Consider the following 20,625-nt stretch of genomic DNA (forward strand, 5'->3'; position numbering starts at 1 on the left):
TCAGACTGAGGCTGACTCGGGCCTTTTTTATTTTTTTGGTGCCCTAAATTGTAGCAGTTGCATCAGTTGTATTAAAAAGGAGAAGCCTGCTCTCAGGATTTCATCTGAGAGAGAACCACTCAGGGAAACATGAACAATTCAGAGCAATGGCAGATAGACAGGGGGCCTTGCATATGACAGAATAAAGAAAAGTTTGCCTGAGGAGCAGAGAAAACAATCTGAGGATGACCATGTGATGTGATCTTAAAGCTCTGAGCACACTGGGTTTATCTCCCATAGACCTATTTTTAGAAAACGGCACATTAAAAATGAGATTTTAACAAAGTATCCAAATCTTTCTTAAAACAATGGAAATGTGCATGGACCAACTTAGTGATTTTAAACTTTAACATCACCATATGTGTTTAGCATTGATCATAATAATTTTAAAAATGCTGGTAACCCCCACACATATCTTACATCCCCAGCAGCCAGGGCTTAATAAAAACTGGCTCTGGTTCGAGCCTTGAATGCAGCAGACTAGTAAAGATGCCTTTCAAAGTGAGACATCCATGGGTTTCACTGAGGACTGAGACATCACACCTCTGCTGATCAAGGCTCCCCATTAAAATCAGAATTCAATTCACAGGTCTGGTTTTGACCTCTAGCACTCTGAATGGTGAGCATCAGCGAGCAAGAGGGCTCTAATGGCACGCGGTTTGTTATCAATCCCTACATCTAATGGAGACAAAACCTTTACAGTTGTGGAGATCAATCTGTGACCTGTAATCTTAGTGGACTCGTTCACAAAGCAGCATGGCTGGACTGGCGATTTTTCATTTTTAATGGCCAATGGTCTTTTTTTTGTTGTTTGCTTGTTTTGGGGTTTTGTTTTTTTTGGGGGGCGGGGGTATAAACAGTGAAAGGTGGTGGATTGGCCAGATGCTGGCAGATGTGTAAAAATAACTCCGTTGTTTGGTGGTGGCTATGGTGGAGCTTCCACAGATGCCAGCGGGTAGATGAGGGAAAGGGGAGGCAGGAGGAGGAGAGACCCGAGGCAGCCGCCGGTCCGAGTGTCAGGTGAACTGAACTTCAGGTGAGAAGTTATAACCTGCAGTCTAAGTTTAGGTGTAGTTTATTTTCATTGTGCCAACTTTTTACAGTTAGTTACAATAACTCATACTGTGTACTAGCTAGCATGACAGAGTTTCTATTCAGCTGGGTGGGTGCTATGATGTTACTGATAGTGAACTTTATTTTATTCATAAGTTTAGTTCATTCATTCATTTTATTTTGTTGGTTTTATCTGATATAAAGCACGTCACAGTTTGTCTTTTAAAAGGTGCTTTAAAATACATTTACTTACTGTGGGAAATATGGGACTGTGATCTTTCACATGTTTAATCAAATTACTGAAATAACTATTTGTTTTTACTGCTGTGTATACCATGAGACCAATTTAAAGCTATAATCAAACTGGTGACATCAGTTATAAATGCATACATGAACTTAGAATGGACGTGCATTGGGAAAATGTGTTTGATGTACTATTTAGTGCAAATTTGAATGTTTTGAGCATGTGGGCTGAGTGCAGTGCCTGAAAACCTGCTGAAAGATACCAATGATATAATAAATTAATCTCTTAGATGCTGTAACAGTAAGTTTGCTGCACCTGCCCAATGACCCAGAGAGATACAAGCTGTCCATCATCCATCGAGTGCTTTGGCCCAGTTTTCTTCCACTCATTGTTTCTCTAAGCCATTTTCTCATTTCCCAATTAAACTGAATGAAATAATTTCTGGTAATATCATTCTAATGAAGCAGGTGCCTTGTGTGAAATGAGGACGATATCAAAGGACATCGGCGTAACTTTGGGGGCATCAACATGAGTTTTTGTTTTTCTGGGATGTCACTTTTTAACTGAAATAAAGTTCTTTGCGTCACATTGGCAGGCCCTGTATGTTATACTGATTACTTTTCAGTGGTAAAAAGCATCACTTACTCTAAATCTGAGTGGACATTTACTGGGATCTTTGTCCATTACACTTCCCTCATTGTCTGGTTGCACATACAGAGCTATTTTAGGTCTCTCTTTTGTATCTAATTCAGTAAATCTATCTTTACTTGTTTTATCTGGTTAAAATAATCCTGAAAAACATTTTGGTGAAGAATTTCAGGATAGTCATTCTGTACAAATCCTTCTGCCAGATGTTGAAGAAAAATATTTTTTAAAAAAACAACAAAAAACCCCCACACACACAAAAAAAAACAAACAAACCCTTTCTGGCTATTGTGTCCCTTTTCAAAGAGTCCTTTTGAATCAGATGTCAGTGCTGCAGCCCTGCCCTGGACAAGCAGTTCAGCAAGAAGAGGGACAGAATGTGACCCAGTTTATTTTCTGTCAGCGTCCCAGTGGCAGAAAGTAGGTGAGCTTGTCTGTCTGGGATCGCACCATCAGACCCAAGGTAATGCCGGCCACCATTATGAAGCATTTTAAATCCGCTCTCATCTGCCAGCTTGTTTGTACACAGTTGCTCTGAGGACCTTTTTCCCCCCAGTAGTCTCAAAACAAGGCTGCTTAAAGGTTTAGAGCTGCTGCTGAAGTATGAGGAGAAAAAATGCTGGCTAAGTTTGAAAAAAGCTCAGACACAGACATAAAAAGACATATTCCACACTTTATTTAGATAACAGTATTTCTTTAAATTAGCTGGCTATGTTCAGTTTCAGCTCCATGTTTTTATTTTTGGAATCCAATAATAGAAACACGAGGCTAGAAATCAGCTGGGATATATGATTCAGTTTATTACTTGCTGCAGTGATTCCCAAAAAAAATGCCTTAGGAAAAGCACCGGTTTGATAATTTTCTGTATCAGCATGTTAAATGGACTCCCACCTCACAAAAAAAAAAAAAAAAAAAAAAAAAAGCCCGTTACACTGGGCTCCCATTCATCACAGTATATAAAACTAGTTTGAGCTCCTTCCATTCGGCTCCTCCCATTAAAGCCAACTTTATTCTGATTGGCTGCTCTCTGTAAACAGATGGCCACTGACATCAATCAGAGCCAAGAGGAGAGAGAAACAGTTTAAAACCCAATGCAGAGATTATTTTCAAACAGGGTGAGCTCATTATGCACAACTGTGAAAAAAAGCTTCTACAAATGTATGTCTGACAGAAAATATGAAAGTAAGGAGAATCTTAAGATGTTTAATTTAATTTCAATCCCTGTCTCTCACCAACGTGGCTGAATGTACCGGTAGGTATGATGATACTCATTGTATCAGGTCACATGATAAACTGCACAGGTATTGGTCTGATGTATTATCAGAATGAAGATATTAGGTTTGAAACTAGAGATGGACTAATGTTTCTCATTCTAGGGTTTCCTGCTAGATGAGTAACAATAACGTACTAACAAGTAAGAGCCTGTTTGCCGAAGGGAAGAGCATCTTACTACAAGAGGTTAGTGAGCATAAGCTGGGTATTGGAGGATGGCATAGGGTACTATTTGACTTAGGCTGGGGACCCTGTTTAAACTATTTAGAGCCTGATATCTCTATTATTATACATTTTTGGTTGTAAAAGTGCTTTCTGTGGTGCTTTTACTTTAGGTGAAAACCAATCAACACTTCCTGGAAAAAGAAGAAATTAAGTTAAAGCATAACAGCTCCTCTATAAATAATTTCCCCCTCGAAAACAGACTCAAATTCAGCACGGACTAGATGTTTTAGCTTTTTTATTATTCAGAATTAAAGACGTGAGCTCATGCAGATCCAACAAGAAAACAGAGGAGAACAGTCTCATAGTGACTAATAAAAAAGAGCCATCAGCCATCCACTGGTCCAGACACTGTCCAAGCATTAAAGCCTGCAAAACTTAGCAGAAATTCTCCAGACTCATGAAAATGTTCACCTCTGCAACTTTGCAGACAGATCACACAACAAAGATGGAAAACACAAAAACAACCACAGATACAGCAGTTTTCAGTGAGCGCACACTGAGTTTAAAGTGCAATTTCATGTTCAGCTTTGTTGGATTTGCAGAAGCAGAGGCCATAATTCACACAAACAAGGATGAGGACAGAGGGGCTGACACATGGCTACACTGTGGACTACAGTATTAGTATCAAATAGAACAAAACTACTTCATGGTGCACATACAGCTGTGGTCAGACGTTTACACACACTCATCTTGAACATGAATGTTAGGTTAAGTTTTGGCTTTTATAATGATATATTTGAGCTGTTGTTTTTCCAGGGAAGAATGATTATACAGCTTAACTCCGTAAAGCTGTAAGGAGAATTGTAGATTTGCACAAGGCAAGGCAAGGCAAGGCAAGTTTATTTGTATAGCACAATTCAACAACAAGGTGATTCAAAGTGCTTTACAGAGACATTAGAAACAAGAACAAAGTTAAAATTGTCACACAGTTGGGTTGTTCCAACAGGGCAATGACCCTAAACACACATGGATAGAGCAGGACAACCTTAAGCTTATGGAATGGCCTTCCCACAGCTCTGACCCCAACCCTATTGGAAATCTATGGACTACATTTAAAAGTCGGTTCCATACCAGGAAACCAACCAATTTAAATTAATTTTCCTGCCAAGAAGAGTGGTCAAATATCCAGCCAGAATTATGCCAGAGGCTTACTGTTGTCTAACAAAAGCGTCTAGTTGAGGTACCACTTGCTAAGAGACATTTAACCAAATACTAATGCTGCATGTATACATCCGAGGCTATGAGAAAATTCAAGATAAATTGTGCATCTAGTTCTTGTATTTTTAAAGTAACTAAAGATGTATGTTGTGCAATCATTCCACCCCAGATAAAGAAGAGTTCAAAGAAATCATTAAAAGCCCAAAAGTACCAGGCCATTCTAAGTAGATGCAAACTTCTGACCACATCTGTATTTCCAAGCCTAACAAGTTGGTGAATGCACTGTTGCATAGACTGAATAATAAAATGTAATCCATGTAAACTGATTAAATACATTATATACTGTCTACTGACTGTTTTCCTAAACGGTTCTTGACAAAGGACAAGCATTTGCACTGTTTAACTAGCGTCATATAATGTATACTGATTTTGTGTTATTATGCTGAACTACTGCTTTAGAGTCCCATCCAATGTTTTCATTTCAAGAAAGTCACCAACGCAGGAAACATCTCATCGCCGCATGGGAAAACTACATGTTACGACACATACATGACCTAGGAGTTACATGATAATGTCACACGCAGGCAAGCGCACATAAAAATGTAAACACACAGATAGAATCTGCATGTGCAGCAGCATGTCACAGAATATTTATAGGAAATGCCCTCAGCCCAGCTAAGTTAGCTCAACTAAAAAGATCAGCTCACACACCATGATCCATGTACAAAAAACAAACAAAGACGCAGTCGATGCTGTTGCAGCCAAAACTCGACCACAACACGAGACAGATGGGAACATTTCCACATATTTATCATTATCATTACTCACACACGTTTCTGTGTATTGGGTTTTTGAATGTGTGTCAGGTTTGTGCTAAGGTCTTCACTGGATTATCACAAACCTTTTCAATTTTGAACATACGAAGGAGGCGGCGAGGAAGGCAAAATGGAATACTGGGATTTAAATCAACGGTGCGAACGGGTTTACGCGGCCAGTTGATGGGTTATGGGTTCACATACTGTGGATACAAAAGGAAGACGAGTAATTAGCGGTCGCAAAACCCTTCTCGAAAAACTTTCCCAGCAGGACGAGCAACATCAGCACGCCGGAGATATTTTATAAGAACAGGAGATCCTTTTAGTATTCGTGTGATTTCTCTCAGTTTTTACTGTGATACAAAAACATCTTACAAAATTTACATTCAACTAAGGAAATTTTTCAATTTCTGAAAAAAGTGCTTTTGTATAACTAATAATGTAAGTTTCCTTCTCGCTATTTTTGTTGCTTTGTCTCTATTCAGGTAGTTTGTTTCTAGACAAAACACTGCAAAGGAGGTTCACAGTAATGTGGGTTAACAGTTGGTGGCCAAACCGTTGCACTTTTCACATGAAGAAAAGTGCACATTAAGTCAGGTGATCAAGGCGTGCAGGAGTCACTTCCAAGGAACAGCAGCTACCCAGAGGATTGGCTGAATTAGCGTTGGCGGTGGGGTTGTAGTCTGAAAGCTGATGTGATGCTGTCCTTGGAAGAGGACAAAGGGGACGAGAAGAGGGGGCATATGTCACAACAACCGGGAGGGTGGTGGTGGAGGAGGGGAGTAGAGTTTATGGCAATACTGGCTCAGGTCGGCCTAATTTACTCTAAAGTTGGCAGGAATCCAAGCTGGACCAGCATCTAAGACATTGTTTTTCCAACACAATGCAGCCAGCATTGGAGTCCTACTGCTGTAAGGAGATGTGGTCGGAGGATTGGGGTACATAATCCAGCAGTGAGGGTATATCTCATGCCTCCATATACTGTGGGGGAGGCTCCTTTGGTGGGATGGCAACAGCTTCCTCGTATGGTGGCAGCAGAACCTGAAGTAAGAAAACAAAAGTAGCTGAGTTCCAAATAATCACTTAAAAACATGCTGGCACTCTTTGCTTTCACTTCCACTTGGCAAGTGCTTACACACAAGTTGGCAACATCCATACAAACTGTGAGCGACCACCTAAATGCTAGGTGACCCATGCAAAGAGTTTTCAGGGCAGTATAGACTTCTCTCTGAACAATAAATACAGAATGAAGCCTCACAAAACCACTCACCAGCCAGTGGGGAATACATATTTTTCCCTAGCAAGCAGTGGGCACCAGGGGATCACTGACCAGTGTCTAGAGCCTGTGTCAGTTGAGCTTTAGCAGCTGATTTCACTGCGACTGCCAGCAACATCTAGCAACCAGTTGACAAATACTCATTTTTTCCCTGGCAACTGGTGATTGTTAGGCGGTTGCTAATGGTCTCTAAGGCTGTGTGACCAGAGCCTGAAAGCGATGTGCTGGTACTGTCCAGAGCCTACATGTTGTACCCATTTACTGACAGCAGGGGGCCAAAAATGTGAACAACTGGTCCATGGGATGCTGTGTTTATGCTGTTGTTAATAGACAAAGAGCTTCATTGTAGTCAAATGAAGCTACAAACAATTAAAGCAGTTTACATTTAAAATGTACTGTAAATATTTCATATTGTACAGTTTGTAGAGGAAAGAGGAAAAACACACAAACACACACACAGGGCCCTGCTTTACAGGCCAGGCTGCACTCCTCTCTCTATCAGAGCTCCTTCTCTGTAAATGGTGTTATAAAACCAGTACTGCTGCTAATTCAGTGAAAGTGTGAGAAAAAAAAGAATACGCTCCGAGGGGATGGAACTGTGAAACAGCCAGGGATGGCCGGCAAACATATCACAGAGAGGGTTTGAAATAAAGCAGACAAGCAGACAATTATGTAACATGTCCAGGAGAAGGGGAAGGACAGAGGCATATAAAGAGAAGGGACAGAAAAAAATCCCAGAGAAAGAGAGAGAGAAACGACCCTTGTGCATTTTAATGGCATTTATATAAAAGCACTGCAGATAAACAGCTGGGTACTTGATGTTGGTGCTTGTAAAAAGCCATTTAGACACACCTCCAGCTCCATAACAGTAAAAATAGACGCAATGCTCCATTCAGCTGTGTGTGGACACAGGAAACACAGCGATAAATCCACATCATTATTAAGGCCAACGAAAGCTATTTTAACCTCTTTATGTGACACAAATATTTGTTGAACTTAAACCATTTGTTGTCACATAGCTCTCTTATTGAAATTCACAATGCTTATGCGGCAGCCTTCAGGTTTTTCAGCTTTCAAGTCTTTCTTTTAAAGAAAAATAAATATTCTGAATAAATATTTGAATTTTTTGGATTTTTTTTACATTTATTCAACTATATACACAATGATAAATTAATACATTTATATATACACAGAGAGATGTTTTGGTTTACATTAGCCAACTAGAGTGTTTCTTTTTAGATTTGTTTCTTGTATTTAATTAGATGTTTAGGTATATTCATACATTCACTGTGATTTTCACAGGATTTTCACTGATTTTATAAATAATAAATGAAGGAATCTCTGTACGTGTCTCTCTGTGTTGACCTTGACCTACTTCACATTTGCATGTGCGTTTCTGGGGACATAAAGAAGTCTAATATCAAGGCAGTGACTCTACATTTACCTGCTAAATAATTTTCTTTTTACTTCGAATATATCTAAGAGTCAGTATAATTCTAGATTAAGTATTTGCTTGTTTTCTTAATCTTCTAATTTAATTACACTGAAATAAACACACTTGACAGTGGAGAGAGTGACTGGCACGTATCTGATAGTTGCTAAAAGGCCATATGATACACAATATGACTTCAGCCCCTGCTGGATTAGCTGCCGGGTGTGCAGTCTGTTTCACAAGGTGAAAAACGTCAGCAGCGTGCAGCAGGGCCATGGCGGCACAAGGACAAAGTGACAGATGAAGTGCTGCGTACTGAGACGACAGCGGCTGTGAGACAGATTAATGTCTTGTGTATCATCCTGGAGGATTACAAACGGACAAATGGAAACCGTGACTATGGTAAAGCCTTTCAAAAACCTTGTGAGTGATCGCTGAGGGGGAGCATGTGGAGTGGACTATACCTAACTCTAAAAAGCTAGCCAATCACACCTCAGGACAACCTACAGGGTCTACGATACAGTGTCCCATCACTGACTATATACAGCATAAACTAACATTAAAGAATTTAAGTACAATTACTAGCCACTGTATAACCTGCAATGCAACTTAAGTACATAATGTGACACATGTAGACAATTTATACATTTTAACCAGAAGGCTCTTAATCACTTTCATTTCTCAATATAATAGCACCTCACTGGTTAAACCTTACTATATAGTAATTATGTATTTATATAAAAAGTTGGACTCTACAAGATTTTATGCTCAACACATACCAGCTTCATCTTTGAAAAAGGCAAATTTATCCAACAAAAATGACTACTGCCGTATTTAAAGAAACATTTTTAACGTTCACTTTGGTGCTACTGTAAGTTGGCTTCATGTACAGCCAGCAAAACCATTTTAAGAGACAATAAGTTCACTTATGAATGGATCACTTTGCTTTCTGCATTCTTTTTAATAGATAATTTAACTGAAATAACACAGACACTGAAGAAAACATCTAAATCTGAGGTTAAACAGTTACACTTTAAAATCTATGACCAGTAACCAATCTATAAACATTATTTTGTCCATATTATTATTTTGTTTATGTATTTAAATCAAAGCGACTTAGAGTTCTTTGATTTTTTTCATTCTGAATTTATGAAAAACTTCTAAAATGCTCTTCTGTGAAGAGTTTGTATTTTTATTGCAGCTAAATAATCCCTGATTATTGTCGAGACTAGAATTTGATATATTTTAGTGAAGTTAATGTGTCATACAACGAGATGAAAGTGACTTTTCTAAGTGTACATTTTTGCTAATATAATGAACAGAGAGCTTTCAAACCAAAGTGTAAAAATCAATGCTGTGCAAATGCAATAAAATGAAGTTCTGACAGCAGAAGGACTGTTAGTGTGTCCTTGAGGTGAGACACTGGTGGGTGGCTAAGCGGACTCACCGTGGTGTCGTTTGTGGTGACATAAACCAGGACCTCCGTGGTGCCCCTGCCGCTCACATATCTGTAGCAGTTCCACACACAGCCGATCAGGTAGGCCTGTCACAGGAGGTGAGAGCAAACACACAATGACCTTTAGAAACACTCTTCATCATTACAGATGCTGCTTGCTGTGATCTCATCCATTTATCAACATTAGGCATGACGATGGCAGAGATGCATCATATTGCTGTTACAGACTGGTGACACATGGTGATTCAATTCAGCTGTTAAAAATTAAGACAGTTTTATGTTTGGACATTTTCCTGGATGTGCCTCTAACATTTGACCAAAAGCTTCTCTGAGCCTTTGCCTGCACTGAGGTTTGTTCAGCTTGGCAAAGGAAAAGGAGTTCCATTGTGTATGTGTGTGTGTGTGTGTGTGTGTGTGTATGTGAGCAGCCTGCTGAGTCCTCTGCCAGCAGTAAGAGCAACTAACAAGAAAGCCAAGCAGAGCATAACCAATTACTTTAGCATCTTCTGAGCTGACCTCCTCAAAGAAAGCAGCAATCTACATATATTTAAAATGCTGACAGCACAGCTAGCTCTACTCCTCGAGGATGTTTATTGGGTTTTTGTTTATCATTTTTTCTCTGCTCACTATTCAATATTTTTTGTTTGTTTATGAGGAAAATAATGAGTAGTTGCACAGTGGCCTGGCAAAATCTGCAGTTAACTATCTTGTCCTTTTACTTTGTATGCCTCTTCTCTCTCTCTCTCTTTAGTCACAGAAACATTCATCCATTCACATTTCCTCTGCTGCTTCATCTTCAGCTCCTTTCTCCCTCCAGCTTTTCCTCTTCCTGCCTGTGACATTTATGCCAAATGCAGTCAAGTGGAGGATGTTGGCTTTAGCAGGGACTTTAGCAGGTGTTTGCTATGTTCTGACAGCTGAATGTGTCCTTGAGGACTCACATCTGGCGTCTTTCCAGCAGACTCACATATGATCTACATAGAAGGCAGCAGCTCATACATACTGCACATTCAACCCATTAATATAAATGAGCTTCAATCCATTTTTCTTGGCAAACGGCACAGATCTATAAGCTCTTTTTAAAGCAGACTTTTTCAGGGAATAAGCAGCCAGGCTATCCCACACACTGAAAGCTCAAGATTCTAAGACATGACATTTATAACTCTTTTGCCTGCGAGTCCACTAGTGTGTCTTCCAGTGGCTGCTTCCTGTCATAAAATTCCAGCTCCGGCTTTGGATATCTGCCGAGAACACTTCTAATCTCAGCTTAGAAGGGAAACAACTTGATTTGATTGTACAGATGACTGCAACTTCATGCCCCATCTCGTCCAAGAGCCCCAGAGCATCGCTCCGCCTGGAAAATCATCCAAGCATTAAAGGAGAATTTGTTTGATGGGAGTTGGTTTCCTGCTGTCCCTGACCCGCTGCTCTCTGACTGTGTGATGAGCTCAAGAGGAGCATTTACAATAGCACATTCATTAAACATGCCATATGGTTGATTCAGCTATGAGATGAGCACAGTGTGAGACTTAATTGCCTTAATTACACTACAATGTGAGGAACAAATGATAAAAAAAAAAAAAAAAGGATGTTTCCAGAGTGAACAAATACTCAGTGAGTGTTCTGGAGTATTTGTTTTCTGTGTATTTGTACAGTTTTATACGAGATACAAAAGCAAGCTATGCTAGAATATTTATCCTTACTTTGAAGGACAGGATGCAGCCGATGAAGAGGAGGACTGCAAAGACTAGGCACATGTTGTTGGTGGACATGATATCCTCTTTGTATGGAAATGTCCCCGGCTAGAAGGGAAAGTGGGACAGGAGAAGATGAAATAAGTCAAATGTAAAAAGCAAAGAGAAATGTTGGACCTAAAACACACAACTGGCCCTTCAAAACATAAATAAAGAAATATAAAATAAAATAAAAAATCTCAGTTACTCAGTATATTAGCACCTAAGCTAATAACTAAGCATCTTAAATTCCCATTAAGATGAAGACAGCTGTTGAGGTGGATATTTTAGTTGGAATGAAACAGTCCTCACCAGCTGCTGGAGATAGTCCTGCACCGTGTTGGGGTAAACCACCACACTAATGGCTACCAGTGTATTAAGGGCAAAGTCAAATATTTGGTAGCAGAAGAATGGAATGATCCAAGCAGCGTGTTGCTATAGAGGAGAGATTCAGATCAGATAAAAACACTCGGTTAGTTTTCCCAAGTTCAGATTTGTGCTTGAATGTCATTTGCTTTTGTTCGCTCACCTTGTAAGCACCGTATGTCGCCATGCCACATATAAGAATCATGAGTAGGGATATTGCAGTGGCTATGCAGATATCTGAGGAAAGATAAACATACAAAGCAATGGCATGAGAACATGTCACCTTTAATGCTTTCTCTGAAAGACATTGACATTGTACTCATTGGTGATCAGATCAGTGACTGATCTACTTTACAATTAAGCTCTGATGGTATAATGGTTAGAAAATATATGAAAATTTTCTGTTTGAACTATACACACTGTGTTGAAAGGGGCAGATTAGCTTTGTTTGATTTTTGTAGGACTAGATTAGACCAGCTAATCAGAGTTCGTTTTTATCTGTAGGAGTTTTTGATGACTTGTTTTGCTCCCACAATAAATCCTGCAATTAATAGGCAACGTTAATTACCCTGTGGCCTCATTAAAGTAAACTATCCACACTGCAATCCTTTAAAATTGACCATAGAAAACAGTGACAGGTAAAAAAGTCATATTTATACATTTATAAATTATAAATGAATATCTGGCATCACACCAAAATTTAGCTGGGAGACTTAAAAAAATTTTTTAAAAACATCGCTGCATTTAATATTAATTTGGGTTGCTAGGAATAAATTCAATTGTGAGTAATATTACAGGTTAAAAAGAAATATTTATGTGTTAACACTCTTATAGACTCCTACACCTTTTCCAGGTTGTTTCCGTGAAATCCATTTGGGGTGAAGGCTTTTCTGCTGAGGTGTGCTGGAATTTTTTAGATTAACATATATTCATGTCATGAAATGTTGTCACGGTAAATGTTTTACAAAAGAAAATATTTCTGATATCCAATAATACAGATCAATGTTAATTATCAGTCTTCCGGTGCACTATCAACGTAGCCAGACTCCTGTTCACTTTTCCTGCTACCTGAAGCCAACTCAACAAACAAGAGAACAAGTACACCTTTCAATACCAAGCATGACTCCAAACACCACAGATCACATGCTAGTATCTACATCACACAACACGATCAACATGTGGGTATCATTATGCAAGAGTTGTCCTTCTCACGTTCACATTACAGCTGTGAGAATCCCGATGCAACACTAGTCGCTATCAGTGTAGCTCTCAACAAACATCGCTAACATGTGGCCGAACCAGGATATCTGTGTGTATGTGATGGTGTGTAAGAAGGATCCCAGATCACTACTGGGAGACGCTATACTGACTAATAAGTGCTTGTACTGACAGTGAACTATATTAGTTATTATTCCATAACTTCACAAGCTTCACCCTGGTAACACCCAGGAACAGAAGACATGCTTTTAAGCAACACAGACACAGAGGTTCTTACATACTGCATATAAACAATAAACAATACACGCATACATAAACAGACTACCACTCTAACCAGTGCCACATAAGCTTTGTGAGAGGAGACTCTGTCAAGATGACCGTTTTAATCCGAAAGAGAATTAGAGCAGTCATTTTTAATCAGAGTAGCCGCTGACAGTATCTGTGGTGCTCCAGAGGCAACTGTGATGATGATAGCTGCTGGAGGGGAAGCACTGAAAATACACATGCACGCTGATTTGTTCTCTACGGTGCCCAGCTTACTCAGCTATGTCTGTGCTGAGAGCAGCGTTCTCAGAAACGAAGTGGTTGGCAGAAAGGACAGATGATGCTACAGCTGCAGAAACACGTGGAGTTGCATGGACATGACAGTTGATTTTTAACAAACACCAGCATACATTCATATACTACTGTTAATGAGCTACGAAACTGATGCTGCTGATACATCTTCAGCATCGACTGATCATAATCATTCTTGGCTTCAACTTTGCAGAAATAAATGTTTAATTATATGCGTAAAACTACCGAAAAATGACTTGCTTCTAGCGCTGCCATCTAGCTTCTCAGGTAACATTTTCAGTTGAATCTCTCATGGAAGGAGAGGAATTGAGTAAAGTAAACACCACACGGGTTTTCCTTTCTATTCCTTTATAGTATAACTTAGTTAGCCACTAACCAACCATCTTTTACTTGGTCAGAAATCACAGGAAATTCCTACAGACACAAAATATGAAATTCTGGGTCAATGTCAATACTGATATAGTCTATCCTTGTTGTTTTTAAGCACAAATATACAGCACTTTTTATACGTCTTTGTAAAAAATTATCCTTCTCAGCTGCATATTTCTTTGAACCTGAGTATGCTATTTTTAATAAATGTATAGCATTCATTTTTTCTTATGTTGTAAATTTGCTCTGTACAGTCTTCTTCTTTTTTAATGCTATATTCTTCACTTTTGTATGGCTCTGCATGCTCCATCTGTCTGTTACTTTGCTGCTGGAATATGTGAATTTCCCCATTGAGGGACAAAAAAGGATATTTCTATTCTATCTTGTTCTTATTTTTCAACAGGAGCAAATACAGACAATTTCAGCTCTTCATCACACTGTTTTCCAAAATTTAGTCAACGCAAAATTTACACAACAAATAAACATCTGTGCCTGCTTTTTTTATTTGCTGATACATCACATTAGTTTGGCTATTTCCAGTCTGTTAAATAATGAGAGACAGACACATTAGCTTTTCTACACATAAACCAATACATGCATAATCACTCTCTACAGGCTCATTCTGAATGAGAAAAAGTAAAAATCCACACAAGCGTTTTTGGTTCTACCCTTTCTGGATATGGCTGACAGCAAGAAATCCAATCAGTGAAATCCAATCTCTGAAGCACAAGAACAGGCCCTAACATTCACTTCTAATATTCAGTGGTACATCTAGAACAACCAGAAATGTTTGATTTAAAGTTGCAACCAACTTTTTTTTTTTTAAATCTCCTATATATCCACTAATAAATTAATCAATCAGTTCCCTTGTGGATAAAATATCAGAAAATTGTCTTGTTTTATATAATCAACAGCCCCAAACACAAAGCCAATCACTTCACAACAGTAAATCCTTAAACTGGAAGAGCTAAAACAAGGCATGGGTTGACTTTCTACAGTCTGAATGCTTCGTTGAGGACATTTATCTTTTAATAACGGGAGGATTAGCTGCAACTTACTCGCATCGTCCATGACGTCGATGTCAGTTCCCAGCTCGGAGCTGGTAAGGTGGTAGCGGTACTGAACTGGGTCATTAAGAGCTGACAGCAGGATAAGTAAGACCACCGCATTGATGAGCTGTGAGGACAGGAGAATCGATATTACAGTTGAACAAAAACGTGCAGTTAGTAATATAACTCAGATAATGTGACAGCTGATTAGTAATGATAAGTTAAGATGCACTGAGCGAGTCAGGCAACTATAAAATAACTCTTGTTTTCCTCTTACACCTTCTTGTATTATTTATTAATGCAACTTGCACTACTCTCTTGCACAATATCAGTTTTTAAAAAATCTTTTCTTTAATTTAACCTCATTTTTTTATTTTGTAATCACCTTTGTATATATAAAAATATTTGCACTACCTCTACCTCACACTATAAAGTCCTCCCTACGGATCTATGGGACTTATTTATTGTTTATTTATTGTAGACTGTACTATTGATTATTCTTTATCCTGCTCCTGTAACACAATAATTTCCCTTTTTGGATCAATTAAATATCTATTTATCTGTCCTGAATGAGGTATCATTTAGAGGTAGGACAAGGTGCAGATATATTTAGGAGACAGGTGTTCAAAAAGATTGGTGACCAGTTTGACAATTGCCAGACAATAGAAAACAAGGCAATATATCTAAACTGCTTTCTCCCCTCTTTCCTCATAATCATCACTGATTGTTAGAGCTCTAATGTTATGGGTAATTTAAGGAAAGTGGTATTGATGTACTGCTGAGCAGCTTCAATACAACATACTGGAATTCAATACAACAGAAAACCATAGGACTGGGAGAACAAGCTCATCGGTCTTATGTCACCACTTTCACCTCATGTGAACACATCTCATGGAGGTTTTTGTTGCTTTTTATGGCCTTGTTGATCGGCAGTAGCTCAAAATAAGGGAGGCTTATGAAGATCGGGGATTTCACCAGTCTTACCGAACTATGTTTACGACTTTAAGTTATCCTTTCGGGTGGGAAATATCGGAGACAAACTATATTTAACTGGGTAAACATGTGTAGAGATGGAAAAGGAGGCATCAACAGCCTAAAACTGTAAGCTTAGGATTATTTTAGGAGGAAACACAAAAATAAAAAAGAAACGAATTTGTTAGACACTTTGTTTATATGCTTATATAGCCAAAAAACAACAAAAAAAACCCCCAACAGATGCTAAAGGTTATTTTGCTAACATTTTTTAATTATTTCATACGCTGGCACCCTGTTTTTAACATAAGTGAAAAACATGGAAAACAGATGGAGTTAGCTGTCTAATTAACATGACTCGATATTTATTAAATATTTTTAGAATTTGTCCCACATATTCAGCCATATTCATTCACGTCTGGGACCTGACGTGAGATGAAAAAACAGGACTTACCATATACCATATTCCCAAAATAATGGTGCCTGTTCGTACATGGCAGCAGAGGCAGCAGCTCGTCGAGTACCACCGGTCCCACGGCGAAATCATCTTTTTGTCCACACACTGAATTTCAGGTTATTTCATGAATGCCGTCGAAAACAACTGACTAGTCAAGGCTACGATAACCGAAAAAAGGTGGGAAAGATAACGTCTTCGTTGCTAGGACCGCCGCCACATCCAGCGTCTGTTTGAGGAGATGTTTCAGCAAGTGGGAAACACAGAAACAGAGAGCCGTTAATCTGGCTCACCCGGAGTCACGTGACCACGGGAGGATTTTTTTTTTTTTTGGCCGGGATGCAAACGCTTCATAATCACGAAATGTTTCAGCAGCTCTTTGTTTGTCCAGTTTTATCTTCCACGACACATATAGCTTAATTTTATTTCCTTTGTTAAAACAACCAAAACGTTAAGTAATAGAAAAAAAAGTAGAAAAAGCTCAGCATTAAAAATAAGAACAAAACAATTCAACAGTTCAACGACCTTAAAAGTCAATATTTAGAACAGCCACCTATATTCTTCAACACAGCCATGAACTCTCTTAGGTAAACCTTCTTTTCATGTCTTTAAGTAGTCTTTAGTAATAGTTCTCCAGGCTTCCTGAAGGCCTTTTAAAGCTCTTCTACCTTTTCTTACCTTTTGTTACCTTTTTTTGTCCCACACTGCTTCAATAATGTTGAGCTTTGGGAAGGCCAATCCATGACTGATTTAAATCAGATATTTCAAATATGGATTCACCACAGGATCTGTGATTGCAGATTTTTTTTTTTTTTTGGCATACCTCAGCCATTTGTCCCCGTTTCCCTTCACTATTAAATGTCAAACTGAGTTGTTTTTTTATTGATGATAAATGATGTTTTTTACGACAGACTGCTAGTATTACAGTAATACTGCTAGTAAAAGAGTACAATCAACAGATACAATTCAAATTTATTTCTTTGGTAAGATGTTATGTGTAGACAGCTCAGGTTCATCCCTTGAGTTATGTGCCTTTTTGTGTTTAAATGATTCATAGGTCAGTGTTAAGTAAATTAACAAACAAAGAACATTCCTCTGAACATGGTCAGGTACAAGGAATGGACTTAAAGAGAAAATGCACCCAATGTCCAAATAAAAACTTTGAAAAACCATCAGAAAGCCTATTGCTCACGACCATTTAAAAAAAAAAAGTTTAAAAAAAAAAAAGTGTGGCTATGCCAAAAACATTACTGATTCATCACTGATTTGTTTTTTTTGTTGTTTTTTTTAAATATTTTTTCATTATTTCAGGTTTCAATATATAAATTTCTAACTAAATCTGTTTAATCAAAAAAGCATTGTGTTCAGAAAAAGGAACAACAGGTCAAGAGAGACCGTCACGGCCCTCTTTTTTGACACCATATGCTTAACACTGAAACCAAAAGAGATAATTTCATTGCACCATTTTTTTCTTGCTTAAACAAAAGCCTCAAAAACCTATAGATTGATGTGCTTTTTGTAATGTTAAGAGCATGAAACTCCAGTTAATCTTGTGCCATTTTGTCTCTGTCTGTGCAAACATCACAGACCAAGCCTGACAGATGGGCCAGTGACCACAGCTCTGCTAAGCTCCAGTGGGTGGACAGCATCATCGGCACATTAGGGGATTTTCCTCTTCTGCTGCCATGACTTAACACCGATCAGACATGCTGGAATAAGACAAAATCTCAAAGTCATGGTCCCATTTTCCAGGCTGAATAGATTTTCCATATTAATTGTGAGTGTGTCGGAAGTTTTATTATACAAAGGAACGGTCCAACTGTCTATTCTTTTTTAGAATAGATGAGCAAGTTGCTATGTTCTTGTTTCAGTTTGTAGCTGAATCAGACCTCTGCATTTCAGACACAGGGATAGATTTTTTTTAAAGCAGCATTAGCAAATGCTTTTCATAGCAAGGCTTTTAGCAACCACAGTACCATCCATTACAGAGTGACCTTCTCTATTAATACATCTGCCTCTCATACACACACATAAAAAAGAAGAAAAAACCCCACAACAATCCCCCCAAAAAAGGGAAGAATGGGGAAAAACCATGATGGTCCACTGAAGTGAATGCGAATGGACAGTGAGCCAGAGATTGTGAGAGATTAAAAGCCGGCAAATCCTAAATGAACTGAGAGATAAAGGATGGAGAGAGATGAAGCGAAGGAGGTCAGGCTCTGTGAGCGTGCCACGCGACTGCCTAACCACATTGACGGATGCAGTGTTTTGGCCGCAAGAGGGTCACTGTAGCCAGGGTCTGACAGAGTCCTGACTAGTGACACAGATTTGTACTGTAGCAAGCAGTGAGTCCTCACTTTAATCATGCCAGAATTAGGATTACTTTGACGGCAAACAAACTACATTAGAAAGAAAATACGAACAACAGGGAACTGTTAACAACTGTTAACAACAGTAAACAGAGTAATGGTACCATTGAACATTAATTATTGATTTAGCCATTCCATACTTGATGGTTAACATGGCACTATTAGTAATACTATTTCTATGTTTCAGTGTCACTGACTACCATCTGTATAGGCTACATATAGCAGTATATAAACTATTAACTGCTAATATGAAATATGACATTTCTCAAAGTCTGCACTTGGATAAAAGTTTAGCTCTCTGGCAGAGTGAGTGCTTTTTAAAGGCAGTTTTTATAAAAGAAAGCTTGCGGTGTTCCACAAGGCAGTAGTTAAGGGCTACTTTTATTTTCAATTTTTTGAAAAGTATTTTGAAGATAATGTCAAAAAAGTATGCATGTTGATGATGCAACATATGCATCACCTAAATTAGTAGTAAGGAAAATTTATGTGTTGGACTTGCAAGGCATTACTAAAAGGCTGCAAATTAATAATACTATATAGTTCATATATATATATATCAGATCTGGAGCATGCTACTGGCTGATCATCTGGTCAAGTGCTTTTTAAAAAACATCTTAAAACCCCCTCCAAAATAAAACCCTGAAATTGCATTGAACAGAGCAGCCAGCTCTTCATTATTCTTGCTGTACAAATGTTTACAAGAAGCATAAACAGCTATCCTGGCTAAATGTGGAAGATAAATTTAAGGCAAGCCTCCTGGTAACCATGCAAACTGTTTTATGGAATCATACAATAGACTTCTTTCATGATGCCATACACTCACTGGTCACTTCAATAGGTGCACCTTGGTAGTCCTGGGTGCGACCCTCTTTTGTCTCCTGTACAGTCTTAATTCTTTATTGCATAGATTCAACAAGGTGCTGGAAACATTGCACAGATATTTTGCTCCCTATTGACATGATAGCAGTGGCTGCAGATTTTGTGGCTGCACATCCATGATGTGACTCCATCTTTCCACTATGCCTCAAAGGTGCTCTCTATATGTTTGAGATAAGGACTCAACATGGTCAGCAACAATACTCAGGTAATTGTGGCATTTAAATTATGCTCAGTTGGTACTAAAGCGCCCAAAGTATACCAAGAAAACATATCCCACACCACTACACCATCACCAGCTCAACAATTGATACAAGGCAGGATGGATCCATTATTTCATGTTGTTTACATGAAATTCTGACACCACTATCTGAAAGCCGTAGCAGAAATTGAGACTTATTAAATCAGGCAGTGTTTTTTGGTTCAATTTTGGTGACCCTGGTTATTTTGGTTAGCTGACTGGAGTGGCACCTCGCATGGTCTTCTGCTGCTGTAGTTCATCTGCTGTGAGATTTGAGGCGAAGCTCTTCTGCATACCTTGGTCATAATGTGGTTATTTGAGCCTGTCTTTCTCTGGCCTGCTAACTGAATATTTTCTCTTTTTTTGAACCATCTTCTGTAAACCCTAGAATAGTTGGTTGGCACCACCAACCATGTCACGTTCAAAGTCACCTTTCTTCCCCATTCTGATACTCATTTTGAACTTTGACATCTCATCTTGACCATTCCAACATGTGTAAATGAGTTACCGCCATGTGACTAGTTGATCAGATAGTGTTAATGAGGAGTTAAACAGGTGTACCTAATAAAGTGGCCAGGGATGGTATGTTTTCGCATTTGGTTAATTTTTACATATTAAAGAAAAGTGGCAAAGCAGCTGTTTAAGGCACAGGTAATCGATCAAATCAACAATACACTTCACATGAGAATCTCATGTTAGGAGAATCTTTTTAAAAGAGTTAATAACACCAAAAACCTTCTTCACGATATGAAGGGAAGGGAAAAAAAACATTTCCATGACAATGTGA

General features: G+C 38.6%; 1 protein-coding gene across 1 annotated transcript; it reads right to left on the bottom strand.

Moving 5' to 3' along the window:
* Nucleotides 1-5,783: 5,783 nt before the first annotated feature.
* On the bottom strand, nucleotides 5,784-16,655 carry laptm4b (lysosomal protein transmembrane 4 beta). The gene is made up of 7 exons (XM_026156904.1): nucleotides 16,353-16,655; nucleotides 14,936-15,053; nucleotides 11,878-11,951; nucleotides 11,661-11,783; nucleotides 11,319-11,417; nucleotides 9,607-9,702; nucleotides 5,784-6,492 (listed from the first exon to the last, which is right to left on the bottom strand). Exons 1-7 carry the CDS (start codon nucleotides 16,443-16,445, stop codon nucleotides 6,418-6,420), a joined length of 678 nt encoding a protein of 225 aa, XP_026012689.1. The 5' UTR covers nucleotides 16,446-16,655; the 3' UTR covers nucleotides 5,784-6,417.
* Between the last annotated feature and the right edge of the window lie 3,970 nt (nucleotides 16,656-20,625).

This window comes from Astatotilapia calliptera, chromosome 22 (genome assembly GCF_900246225.1).
Source record: "Astatotilapia calliptera chromosome 22, fAstCal1.2, whole genome shotgun sequence".
In the NCBI taxonomy this organism is placed as follows: domain Eukaryota; kingdom Metazoa; phylum Chordata; class Actinopteri; order Cichliformes; family Cichlidae; genus Astatotilapia; species Astatotilapia calliptera.